The sequence below is a fragment of the Stegastes partitus genome, unplaced genomic scaffold, assembly GCF_000690725.1.
Source record: "Stegastes partitus isolate 25-593 unplaced genomic scaffold, Stegastes_partitus-1.0.2 Scaffold297, whole genome shotgun sequence".
NCBI lineage: Eukaryota > Metazoa > Chordata > Actinopteri > Pomacentridae > Stegastes > Stegastes partitus.
Window position 1 is genome coordinate 277,080 of NW_007578028.1, and position 12,992 is coordinate 290,071.

The 12,992-nt window shown below is 41.7% G+C and overlaps 1 protein-coding gene across 1 annotated transcript; it reads right to left on the bottom strand.

Moving 5' to 3' along the window:
* Window positions 1–115: 115 nt before the first annotated feature.
* Window positions 116–12,813, bottom strand: dnmt1 (DNA (cytosine-5-)-methyltransferase 1). Its single transcript, XM_008283093.1, has 34 exons — window positions 12,584–12,813; window positions 12,089–12,125; window positions 11,248–11,355; window positions 10,907–11,144; window positions 10,744–10,816; window positions 10,536–10,617; window positions 10,394–10,434; window positions 10,259–10,313; window positions 10,077–10,160; window positions 9,855–9,964; window positions 9,591–9,709; window positions 9,378–9,470; window positions 9,128–9,279; window positions 8,689–8,876; window positions 6,498–6,678; window positions 6,267–6,364; window positions 5,914–6,061; window positions 5,696–5,811; window positions 5,422–5,623; window positions 5,198–5,331; window positions 4,931–5,110; window positions 4,115–4,339; window positions 3,829–4,021; window positions 3,555–3,645; window positions 3,327–3,467; window positions 2,924–3,206; window positions 2,670–2,811; window positions 2,176–2,342; window positions 1,873–2,050; window positions 1,589–1,784; window positions 1,330–1,493; window positions 759–875; window positions 502–595; window positions 116–408 (listed from the first exon to the last, which is right to left on the bottom strand). The coding sequence occupies exons 1-34, from the start codon at window positions 12,628–12,630 to the stop codon at window positions 371–373; spliced, it is 4,515 nt and encodes a 1,504-aa protein (XP_008281315.1). The 5' UTR covers window positions 12,631–12,813; the 3' UTR covers window positions 116–370.
* Between the last annotated feature and the right edge of the window lie 179 nt (window positions 12,814–12,992).

Sequence of the window (12,992 nt, forward strand, 5' to 3'; positions counted from 1 at the left end):
AGCAAAACCCTAAGACTACACCGTTAGTGTAGATATGAGAGGCTCAGTCTGAACATTTAGACTTCTACACCACACCATTAACCTCGTTCCTTAACTGCATAGTTTAAACTACCAGTAAGATTTCATAAGAGCTTTATTTGAAATTTTACATATAAAAACTACATACAATTTGTCACACATTATGTTGACACTGAACAACAAGAACGTGATTAAAAGCACATTTAAAACTCAACATGGAATGGTACTACATTGAATGTCCATAGTGGCCACTTAGTGACACAGTTAAAAGCCAGCTTATTTAAATGAAATTATTTCCTGACATCAGCATCAGGGTCGGTAGGACAGATTCTTGCTGGAAAGGAACAAGGGACTAATCAGAGATTTCCATCTTCTCTTGTTTGACATTCTCTGTGGAGGGAAGAAAATGTTTAAATGAGGATTTCTGTATTCATGCATTGATGTTAATAAGGAACATTATCAGTAAAATTCAGATAAAGTCACCTGATGCTTGTTCTTCCTTCATTCTGTCCATCACACACTTCTTAATCTCCAGCCCAATGGCCCTGGAGAGTGGAGGGGGCACAGCATTTCCAACCTGGGAGACCGCAACAGAAAACAGAAGTAAGCAATTAGATGAGTTGGGATGGCAGACAAGAGAAACTATTCATTTGCAGTCATGTGTCTGGCCACTTGGTTACCAAAAACACCCCCAGTTCTGCTTGTATTTGGTGTAAACATTACGGAGGTGAAGATTTTACCTGTCTGTGTTTGTCAAGGATGTTTCCAAAGAAGCGGTAGGTGTCGGGGAATCCCTGAGAGCGTGCACACTCTCTCACACTGACCACTCTGTGCTGCTCAGCATGCAGGACGCGGCCCTGAAATCAAATGCTGGGGTTATCTTTGAACAAAATCCAGAATAGTTATGCTTTTTTTTTTCCTAATCATGTCCCTACATTTCAGCACTATCTGCTTTTTTGTATGACCCTGCAAGTTTCCCATTAAGGCTTATCTCAACAACCAAAGACAGGAATACTTTAAAAGGCCCTGAAAGCATAAATTTCCATCCTAGGATAGAGAAGAATCCTAGAATTAGAATACACCTTTCTCACCATCATGAATTAAAAGAATCTCCTAAAGCCTGAGTTAGCTGAGAATTAATCAATGAGGTCTTTCTAACCAATACGTATCCCAATCTTTCCCCCTGTGATGAAGGTGGTCTGTTAGTTACGAATGAGTAAGAGGAATTCTTCATGGTATAGATCAAGAAACTTGCCCTACTTTTGAGCTAGTTTTGAACATTTTGGCTAGAAAAAAAGATAGCTGGTCTACCTGTTTGCCCATGGGTTCAGGATTGGTGACAGTTGTGCTGAAGAAGCCGTCCCACTCCAACCTGCCATAGAGTCCAGCCCAGTGATTGTGGCGGTTCCCAGTGTGGGGCAGACACCAGGGGATCAGAGTGTTAAACTGCCTGTCTGCAGGGTCGCAAGGTTTCCCTAAAACGACATGTAAAAATATATGAGACGTCTCCACAATGAAGAGCTCAGCCCTGTCATCTCCATTACTTATGGATCACACTAGACTGACATACCTCCTGCACAAGTACAAACACCTCTGAGTGCACCAGTGCTGCTGCGTCCATTCTTTTTATCAGGGTGTGTGTAACGCAGTTTCTTGGTCATGGTGCCATCTTTCAGCCGAACCTCAATGTTGGGCAGATCCCTCCAGTCGGAGCCTGGAGCCAAGGGGATGTGACGCATTCGACCCTCAACCAGAGCACTCATGTCCTGAGAACAGCAATCACATCTTCTGTTATACAGTCATCCTTTACCAACAACTAGACGAGTGATGGTACATTAGCACAGTGTAGCTCACCTTGCAGATATGATCTCGGAGGATAGGCTGATACTGCGTGCCTCTGATCTGCCTCTGGAACCAAGACTGAGGTTCCCCGTTGTAGGAAATCTCCAATGCAGCTGCACCGTTGCGAATCTCTGGCAGATCAGACATGGTATCTCTGACAGTGATGGTCCTGTAGATTCCACCATTTCCTCTGTTGGAAGACAGAACATTTAGTCTGACAACAATCGCATTGAGACTTTGCAAGGAGCTGTAAAGGTTTGAAATCTAGAATTACAGATTATAAAACAGTATCGTAGGGGAAAACAGTTACTTTACCGTGTAACATTACTGACGTATTTCTTTTCGTCCACCACCACGCTCAGAGAGCAAGCTCTGGGAGCGAACACATGCAGAGGTTCAGGATAGCGAGGAAGTTTCTCTCCAGGGGCTGCAGCCAGGATAATGGCCCTACGGCGGGTCTGAGCTACACCGTACTGACCAGCCTAATGAGACAGGAAGAAAGGAGCATCTTAGTAAACTTGTAAAGCAGCAGATTTCAGTCATATGAAAGTACTGGCATGCAAAAAACAGAACCTCTGACCGTAGATCACAGGAAGAGACAATCTAATTTTGAGCTACCGAAATAGGGCTCCAAAGACATGTGCATCACATGCTACTGGGAAGTCAGATTGTCATCTTAGCTTTACCAGGAGAGTTTCACAGATACACACTCATGCCAATTTCCCAGACCGCACGCTCAAAGTACAGTAGGGAATAAATATTGTCATACAAATAATATAGAATATATTAGTCTGTATCATTAGACCCACCTGAAGGACACCAAATGTGCACTGGTAGCCCATTCGCACAAGACAGCGTAAAGTCAGCTTCAGGACCATGGAGCTTTTGAACGAGACAAAGTTCCTTACATTCTCGAGCAGGAAGAATTTGGGTCTGTAGTAGTCGCAGTAACTGCAAGAAACAAAATGGGTTATTGTATGTGTGCAGTTAGGGCTGCTTGGTCTGTACTCAAGAAACATCATGTAGCATAAGGGGCAAAATGAGAATATATTCTTGTACTCACCTGAGATAGGAGACCACAAGTGAGTTCTTGAACTTGGAATAGGTGCGCGAGTTGAAACGGTTCATCCCACTGAACCCTTGACAAGGAGGTCCTCCACACAGCATCTCCACATCCCCCTTCTGAGGCAGCTTCTGGCCAAGAGAATTAGTCTTCTCTCCAGACATGACCAACTTCAGCAAGACGTTGCAGTCCTCCGTGAACACTGTGGTGCCAGGGTTGTTGAGCCTAAAGGCCTGTGCTGCTGGCTCCCACATCTCTATGGCCCACAGGGTCTCAGAGATACCTAGAGGCAACACGCAGTCAAGTTTTGAGCATTAAAGTTAGAAATAAAAATGTAGCAGTCCATACTTTCTGCCAGTCAGCATTTGTGGATGTGACAACACATTTCATGATCAGCACGTACCAGCCTGGTGGAAGCCTTCAGAAAGTCCACCGCAGCCAGAAAACACATCAAGTGTGCGATATTTGGACACTTTAGGTGTCTGTGGTTCTAGAGGAGTGTCCTGCGGTTCCTGGGCAGCCAATGCCTTTCCTTTGCCTTTACCTTGTGGGCATAAAAATAGATTCGGAATTAAGCAAGCACAAAACTAATCATGAAGAAAATCTGTTTTTTCCATGTCTGCATTTGTACCTTTTCCTTTGCCCTTTCCTTTTCCTTTGTGAACAGCAGAGCGGGCATGATTTGGAGGATCTTCAAAGCTTTTTGATTTTGCATTATAAGCCTGTGAGGGAAATATGTATAACATTAAACTTCAGACATCTTTATTTTCTTACCCCTGTACGGTTATCAACAATGTGCAGTGTGGTAGCCATTACAAAACTCCACTTTGTTTGAACTAACAATAAGAGATGTTTTAACTCATTGCTACTTGTAATATTTGTATCTGCAATGAGCACAACTGTACCTCCAGGAAGTAGAAGCGGTCAGGTCCACCACTAGAATAGTCCTGGACTGATTCAATCAGGTCCTCTGCATATTCCACTTGACAGCGGCCGAGCACCTCACTCATGCTGACTGTCACTTCTTCATCACTCCAGTAGAGCTGATTGATGTCTGTGTGGTAACTGGCTTTGACACCTTTGTGAGTGTTCTCAGGCCTGGGAGATCAGACAAAACCGGTTAATTCTGAACAAGCATTTGTTACTCATTAAACTCCAAAGGGGAACCAAATTATTTGTAATTGCCTTTACCTGTAGAACTTGTAGAGTCGCAGTTTGACCTCTGAGACATCAGGTTTCCCATTGCTACGCCTGTGACAGAAGATCTCCTTGATGCGCCCGACACGGAACGGCTCTGGAGCATCCAGGTTTGAGCCCTTGATGTAGTCTGAGGACTTCCTGTAGTACTCTGGATAGAGCTCCTCGTCCACATCGTCTTTCCTATGGGAGCGCTTCACTGGGCTGGCTGGCTTCACACTGAAAACCAGAAACAGAGGCCATAAACCTCATACACTCATTTGGCTTAGATGGCAGTTTCTTTTTTCATACCACATCACTTCAGAAAAAAAAAGATAAAGAGGACAAGCTATACAGGACTAAAAGCTTTTGGCCTATATTTTGCTGATGCAGTGTGACTCAAGTTAAAGCTTGCTAAAAATATCGAGACCAAACATCAGTCTTGCAGGAGTTTGGACTTAACAAGGAACAAAAATAGGCCTATACATCATTTTACAAAGGCTGAGTAATATAGTCCAGTTAGCCTCCAAGCAAACCAGCCAAAAAGAAATTGATCTTTACTTGGCTTAGAGCATATATATCCTAATCAACAGTTGGCTGTCTGGCTGTTCTCAGCTACATGAATTTTGAGGGACATCTCATGGTGCAACTTTCTTTACACACCACACACAGATGAACAGCTTCTCTTTCAGGCTACACAAAAATAATCCTATGTTTGACAGCATCGAGGTATAGTATTTAGAAATCCCCAAGTTGTGATCTGCAATGCAGTCAATGTCTAGTTGTCATTGCTGTACAGGTCGGCCGAAGTGTAAAAATCTCTTCCCTCACCTGAAATTAAAACCCTCAGGAGGCAGGTAGACGCTGTCTCCCACTCTGAACTGATCTCCCTTAAAGCAAGCCAAAGCATAAAGAGCCTTGTTGTCACCATCTTCATTTGCCACAGGTTCAAACGCACGAGGCACTTCCTGTTCCTCTCTCTCGTTAGTCCTTGTACAGCTACCACAGAACCTGAAAGAAAAAGCAAGCATATCCATAAAGTGAAGAAACAAAGCAAAGATCATTAGCTGTACAAATACACGTTTGGCTCGTGCTTACTTGAACTCGCTCTCTTCTGATGAAGAGGTCTTCGGTGGCGTCTCAAATCGGGCAAATTCCGTGTCGTACCAGAACTGATAGAAGAAACTTTTCCCATCATCCTCAATCACCTTAAGGTCAACATCAAGGCCACCCTGAAGGACAAAATGCAACCATGATACGAGGGAAAAAGACATAAAAAAAAAAAAAAAGAAAAGCAACATGATCAGCTGTCATAAACGTACCTCCATAAACCAGTTGTTAGATGGGGCCTTATACATGACATTCACTTTGCCTTGGACATAATTAAGCAGCATGTCTTCACACTCATCCACAATGACAAGCTCCAGTGGATCAGAAGACTCTCCAAGTACTGTGTGAATCCCACGAAGGAACCAGTGGGCATGGAACATCTTCCCATTAACGTCCTCCCACAGCGATGTGATCCTGAGAAGAAACATTACATTAATACAAGGTGTTCTCTATCAACAAAATATTATCTCTCTCTAAATGTCGTACCGTGCAAGATACAGAGGAGTGGACGGATCCTCTGAAGAAACCGAGACACAGTCTCCCACCTCCAGCACTTCATCATTCATAGAGACCTTCCTGTAGTACTGCTTCCTTCCCTCAGTCTAAGGAGGGATTGAGATAGATATTTTTTTTACATACACTGCTGGCTCCTCATCCTCATGCATGACAGGAAAACTTTGTAAAAAGGAGGAAAAAATATATACCTGAACAGGCTCTCCGATCCATGAAAGATTGCACTGTGTCTGCTTCTTTCTCTTGGCATGAGAAAGCTTTTTGTTCTTCTCCACGGGAACATTTTCCTCGTCGACATTCTCATCATCTTCAGCCTCCTTCACTGCAAGGTTTGGGCATCTACACAGAGGAATGTATACGGATTATAAAAGGAAATAAGGACTACAGACACAAATGCACCACGCTATTACAACAGTATATGTAAACTTGTGAAGAGTCCGACACACATTTGCTCTTCCGTCTTGAAAGCAACAAAGCTTAGAGAACCTTTGAGAACAGATATTTGTGGACAGCAGATAAACATTTCAGAAACTGACATGCTCACCTTCTCTGCTTACAAGCCTGCTTGCTTTTGCCACTTCCTCCAAATTTGATCATGTCCTTGCAAGCTGCACACTTGCCACAATCAGGAGATTGACAAACCTGAAGACAAACAACAGCATGATTTTTATCGCTAAAAATTACAGAGGGGTGCAAACCAAAGGCAAATCAGATGTAAAGCATTTGTCTTACAAATGCACATTGAAACAAAAGGGTTTCATTCTCTGTAACTCACCTCACAGACACCACAGCGCTGCCTTTTGACTCCACCCTCTTTGTCGTTCTGTTCAATCTGATCAGAGAAGAAGGTATCAAAGATCTGGTAGACTAGCGTGGTAGTGGTCGCTTTAGTTGGTCCCTTGCTGTCCTTCTCTATCTTTGTTGGGTGGCGAATAGCCTGTCGTCTGGCAGCTCTCCTGTCAACAGAATAAAGTTTGTGTTCAGAGGAGAAGCCTGTTTGCTTTGGCACAAACACCTGATGATATGTGGAGCGATGGCATCATGAAGGCCCTGGCCGTCAACACACCACAGCATCAGGCCATGCAACATAAGAAACGAGCAAACAAAACAAAACAAAACAAAACAAAAAACAAACAAAAAAACCACAGTAAAGATGTACAATGCAGAGTTTCCATTAGATGTAAGTGGTAAAGTTTTTCCCAAACTGGGAAGCAATCTGGCTGGCACAGAAAACACCAACACACGCCAAGTTCCTAAAAGATTTAGAGTGCTTTGATCTCATCTGGCTTTTGTTCTTCTGTTCTGTAAGTTATAAATAAGCAACTCTAAGGGACTTCGCTCAAGTAAAATGGCTTCAATCTGGCTAAACTCAAATCTGCAGAGTAAATGGCATTCACTTTGTCTTACTAAATGACACTATGGAGAATGCGTTCCTACAGAGAGCCTGAAGTATTTCAATTTTTGACCCTTAAGTTTGGACTTGATTTATTGAGCTCTGGATAAATGTGTAATGCAAAATAAACAATTATCAAAAAGGGCCAACATCCATAGAGCGCTGTCATCGTGAGTTACTGAGCTTTAACTAGATAATGAAAAGAATGCAGCATTTTTGTTCCAACCGAGATGTTTACACCAAGGCAGTGGGGAAGTCCCACGGCCTCTTGTGCCATGGAGTAAGTACCATGAGGAAAAACGCTTAGCAGACACTGCTTAAGCCCAAGGTTTCAACTGATTTCCTTTGAGAAAAGAGAAGGGAGAAGAAAAAAAAACAAAAACACTTCTGCGCAAAAAAACAAATTGAAATTTTATATAAAAATATAAAAAATAAACATATTAAAAAATAATAATAATAATACTGCTTCCCTTGCCTACCATTTACCTTTTGAGGACATCTCATCTGATCAGACTCTACATGCTCCATTTCAATAATAATAATAATAATAATGCTTCCCTTGCCTACCATTTACCTTTTGAGGACATCTCATCTGATCAGACTCTACATGCTCCATTTCAAAATGTTTGCATGTTTCAAGTTCTGAATTAAAACTTTGCACGACTGCATGGTGGGAAAAGGAGGAAAGCAATGTTGCATATTTAAAGAATTACATTTCGTAACTAGAATGTTTGTGACAGTGGGGTGAGCCAGTCTATACAGTTGAAGTTGATTGTTTTTAATCCTGCCAGATTGTTCTACAAATAATCAAACAGTTGTGACTCAAGACATTTTATGGGCACTGGTCCAGTGTGATGTATGGCCAGATTTCAAATATGCCAGATAAACTGAAATAAACCACAATGTAAAGCCAAAATATATATAGAAAATGAGCAAAATTTGAAAGAAAATTTTTTGCATGAACTCTAGTATAGTGCTCGTTATCAAATAGAGTTTCTAAATGCTGCACACTAACACACCACCAAACAAGCTAAGGATGCATTCACAACAAGGCCTACCTACCAGTACAGCAGCATGCTGCATTAGGAAATGTCAAAGGAATGTTAGACATTAGGGAGAACAAGGAACGAGGAGCAGAAATACAGGAATAAAATAAAAAATAAAAAAAACAAAAAATGGAAACCTTAGAATCGTGATGCTTGTGCTACAAAGAAGCTGTTGCTAGAAAAACTAGGTGAAGGTTAAATATGTAGCACTGTGCAGAAACACTGCTTTCGTTTAACACACAGCAGCTTCGGAAAAAGTACTTGTTTCAATGGTACAACAAATTAATACTTCCCAGTATTTACAGTAAAATTTCCAGATTGCATATTCTGAAAGGTCACAAGTCTGTAGATTTACAATTCAAGAGCAAAGACTGAGCCTCTTCTAAACACCCAGCCTTTCAACTGCAGTAAACTAACAATTAAGTTGTGCATAAACCTGAATGTTTTTCTTTAAAAAGGCGCAGAAATCAAAAATCAAAACCCCTGCTTCAGGATCTTTGACATAACCTAATCATCTGTCGCAGTACCTCTTTCCTAGAGTGACTCCAGCAAGCTTGATCAGGTCTCTCATGCAGGGAGTAACAATGATAGGCTGCTCATCCGAGTCGCCAGCCTCATCATAGCTCTCCACTTGCTCGACTACAAACTGAGCATGGCGCAGTAGCGTGTCTTCAGTGAAGCAGTTGAAGTTGAGCCCTGCAGGAGGCACAGTTGTCTGCGGGCAGAAGAAACAGCGGTTAGTTAGCACTGTGCTGTAGTGCTAAGAGCCACAGTATCTGGCTTTGTGCTAAGGGGGAATCCAGTACTGTCAAATTTATCAATAAACTGCATTATAGCAGCGATGATATACAACCTCAAGAAGAAGGGAACCACGCAGAATATGGCAAGATATCTTTTTAATTCCCAAAAGGATAACATGGCAGTCAAAGACAACGAAAGACGCCAGTCTGTTCCGGAAAACCTCACCTCAATCTTGTTGAGAAGGTCTTCATAAGTAGCGTCAGGATTTTTCTGGAGGAATTCAACCACTATCTTGCTCATATAGATCTTCTCCTGCATCAGTGCAAAGATAGGACCATACTCCTCACTGGGCTGCATCAAGATGTAATCGGCAAAAGCTGCATAAGGAAAGTATAGATAACCATTAGTGCATCACGTCTATGGACGGTAAAATACATTAAAAAAAAAAAAAAAAAAAAACATTGAACTTTAGTACCTGTAGTGAAACCAATTAAAGCCTTTTCTCCACCATCAAAACCAGTGATCCACCAGGCATTGATGGGTCCAAGCTTTTTGGCAGGAACTCCACCTAAAAAAAAAATAAAATAAATAAAAGCATGATTCTTTGTTTGTAAAGGGTAAAAAAAAATAATTTAAAAAATGTACCACCAAGATTAAGTTTTTATCCCTAACATGTGGGTTTCCATACCATCCAAGCAAGGGTTGTCATCATAGATGGGCTTGACAACACAGCTGAAGTAAAGCTCCACGTTCTTCTCGATCAGTCCAGAGTCAAATGGACAAAGATGGCCACGCTTGTCATACACACTGCAAGACACAACAGTTTATACTGTCAGACCAAAAAACCATCAAGGACTGGAATACAAAACTATCCAACAGCGCGAGGAGCCACATTCATTCTTCTAGACTAACCAGTCAAGTGTCTCCTGAATCCTGATGGAGAATTGGTTACCTGAAGTTTGTGATCTTGTGCTGTGGCAGATCCTCATAGCTCTCAAATCCATCCTCATTTGAGTCAAAGAGGGAGAGGCGCTCGTCTGTCAACATTTCTGGCTCTTCCAGCTAAATATGTAAATCGCAAAAATGTGTCAGGTTCCAAATTCAAAGTAACGGCAACTTCAAAAAGCAAAAAATAAATAAATTTTGAATGAGACTGAACGTGACAAATTCTCACCGCATTGTCAGGATCCCCTTGAAAGAACTTGAGATCTGAGTCATCCAAGTACTGTCTGCAGTCTTGGCATTTAGGGGGTGGTGTCTGAAGAGAAAAAAATACAATTATTAGACATATGTCATTGCCAAGCACTGAAAAATGTTTACAGCTATGGCTCAGAGCTGAAGGACCCAATTCATTACCTTTGCAGCAGAAACTGGTTTAATAATCTCACTCTTTGCTTCTTCTGGAACAGCACTGCAGAAAGCAAACTGTTAGTACATTCACTTGTGTAAGTGCCATCATCATTGTCAGTGTTAAGAGGGCAACAGACCTACCTTTCATCCGGTTCCACTTTGAGACGCTTCTCCTCCCGAGTCTACAACAGATTTACAAACATGTGCGGTGTTATTCATTAGATAATAAAAAATAAAGTCTCTCCAGACGTTGAAAAATCACTGATAAATAAAAAAGCATCACCTCCTCAATGTCCTCTTCTTTCTTGAGTTCATTTTGCCCATTGACAGGTTCGCCATTCAAGTCTTCAGACTTGCGCTTTTGACTGCAAGACAGATTTACGTTAAATAGAAAACAGACACCCGCTTTGCAGTCATTGGATTTTTTTTTTTTTTTACTTGGTTCAAAATAAGACAAAATTTTTAAGACAAAAGATCAAGCTCATACGCACACTTTCGAGAACATGGACATGATAGTTGGCTGTTTCCCACCATTTCTCGTGACCCTGGTACTGGGTGGAGACTCTACAAAAGAAGAAAACAATTCTTATAGTGGATCATCTCCTTTTGAAAAGTAGTTGATACACGATGTTAGCAATACATCTAAAAACATACTTTTGGTGTCAGAGTTTGCCTTGCTCCTGCGTCCACCTTTCCCTTTGGGACCAGTTGGTGACTTGACTGCTTCCTCTTCTTCCTGTACATCCCTTGTTACCTTTTCATCCTCATCTTTGTGGGAACCGTTGGTGAAACCATTTGCCTTCCCATTCTGCTCCACCCCATCAACATGAGAGCCATTATCAAGATGAAGTTCTTTTCCCAGCAAGGTTTTTACTTTAGAGATGTAGACCTCCTGATTAAAGTACATGGGATGCATCACAAGTCAGAGAAAAAAAAAACTACGAGCAGTAAACTTTGGAGTAATAGTGATTTGGATATTTTAAAGAGACACGGACCATTGAGATTTCTGAACTTTTCATTTTTTCCTGCAGGTTGGTCAGCTGGTCCTGAGCATCAACGTGCAGGAAGTCCTGCACCAACCTGAGCTTTTCTTTCACATGGTCCTGGAAAGACATTAAAAAAAAAAAGATGTAGTCCTGAAAGTCACACTTTAAGACACAAAACATTATAGAGGTGTAAGTTTGACAGTTTACAAAAAGTGCAATACATCTCTACTGCATACTAAAAGAAATAATTCCACATAATATATGAATGTATTTCTTTGTGTTGACAGCCACCATTGCCACCAAATGACGGGCAAAACTTCATCATAGAGGTTGTTTGCAGCCTGAAAAGTCTAATACCTAGGGGGGAAAAATATACTTATTTCAGCATAGATATCTTGTACTTTCATTTTTTAAATCTGCTGCAGGACAGATGATTTTCATCAACAAATGTACACCACAAATTAACATGTATGCTAATGGTTTCTTCATGGCATTTTTGGGCGTGACATTGAGATTCAATCCAGATTTGCTTTAAAATAAACATGGCAAACATAAGCAGCCCTGGGAGTAGTTTTTAAGTCGTCGTCTGTATAGTTACACTAATAGCTATTAAGCATATTGACGGATTCATTCAAAGTCACTATTTAACATGATTTTAGATGAGTGAAATCTAAACAGGCGGTGATGTTTTCATCGGAGGTGACATAATACTGTACACTTGCAATCATAGTGAATGGCATTTGAAGTTCCAAACCGAGTTTACGTTGGTAACATTTAGAGAGCAGCTGCAGTAGCACTTCTAGAGACAACTTGCAGGGTATCAGTCACAACAGGTCCATAGAGAACTCACCTCATCAGAAAAGCCATCGTCATCCAACGATTGAAGCCTGTAATTAAAGAACACATCAAAACAACGCTACGTCAAGTTAAACAGCTCGAATCGTCTCAGAGCACATTCCTTGCAATGCTGCAGCAATGAAACCATTGTGACAGCGCGCCAGCAGAAACATCGGTAACAAAACTGCCGGATTGGCGCCAAATCTTACACGCTGCCCCATCCATTGACGGGCTAACGATGCTAACTGGCTAACGTTAACGGGGACTAATTTAATGCATGCCGTATCAGCCCAGACTGTCAAGTGGCAACAAGCTAACGCTAGCTGCAGCTGCTAATACAAGCAAGAGGTACAGTGTTCGATAACGGCATACAGTGAAGCTTACAGCGGCGAGGTTACTCACACAGCTTTCCCTGTTGCCGTTGTTGTTGTTGCTTTGAAATGAGACAACAAGCTGCATGCTAGCTACACCATCAGAACAGTATTAGCATTCAGGTTACTATCGTTACCTTTTCCTGACATCGTCTGGCAGAGATAGGGACGTCCTGGATGGCATCGTAAACAGCTATCTAAAAGTGTAAAACACAAGCGATAAAATTGCGTTAAAAGCCGGTAAAAAAAAACCCTATTTCACGCCGCCGTTGTTCACCACAGCTCGGCTCCACCGTGACTGCCTGTCGCGTGCTGCTGTTTGCAATGGATGCTATATGCAATTCGGGCGCGCGGGCCGTCTTTTCGCGCGGAAACCCGGGTGTTGTGGACTGTACCATTACAGTGATCCACAGGTAAGTTATTTTCAGTGTGGAGCGTAATATCTCTCTGTTTAGTGCTTCGTTCGTGACAGGAAACATATTTTTTGTGTCATATCTATCCTATACACACGTCATAAACACTACTTGTGCCATTAAAAAGAAAAAA

What these genes read in the sequence shown, in the direction of transcription:
- dnmt1 (XM_008283093.1), bottom strand. Translation starts at nt 12,630, where the DNA reads ATGCCATCCAGGACGTCCCTATCTCTGCCAGACGATGTCAGGAAAAG. An exon ending in AAGGGGATCCTGACAATGCG is followed by an intron (nt 9,965 to 10,076) that starts GTGAGAATTTGT and finishes TTACATATTTAG; the next exon opens with CTGGAAGAGCCAGAAATGTT. An exon ending in TCCTTGACAAACACAGACAG is followed by an intron (nt 596 to 758) that starts GTAAAATCTTCA and finishes GCGGTCTCCCAG; the next exon opens with GTTGGAAATGCTGTGCCCCC.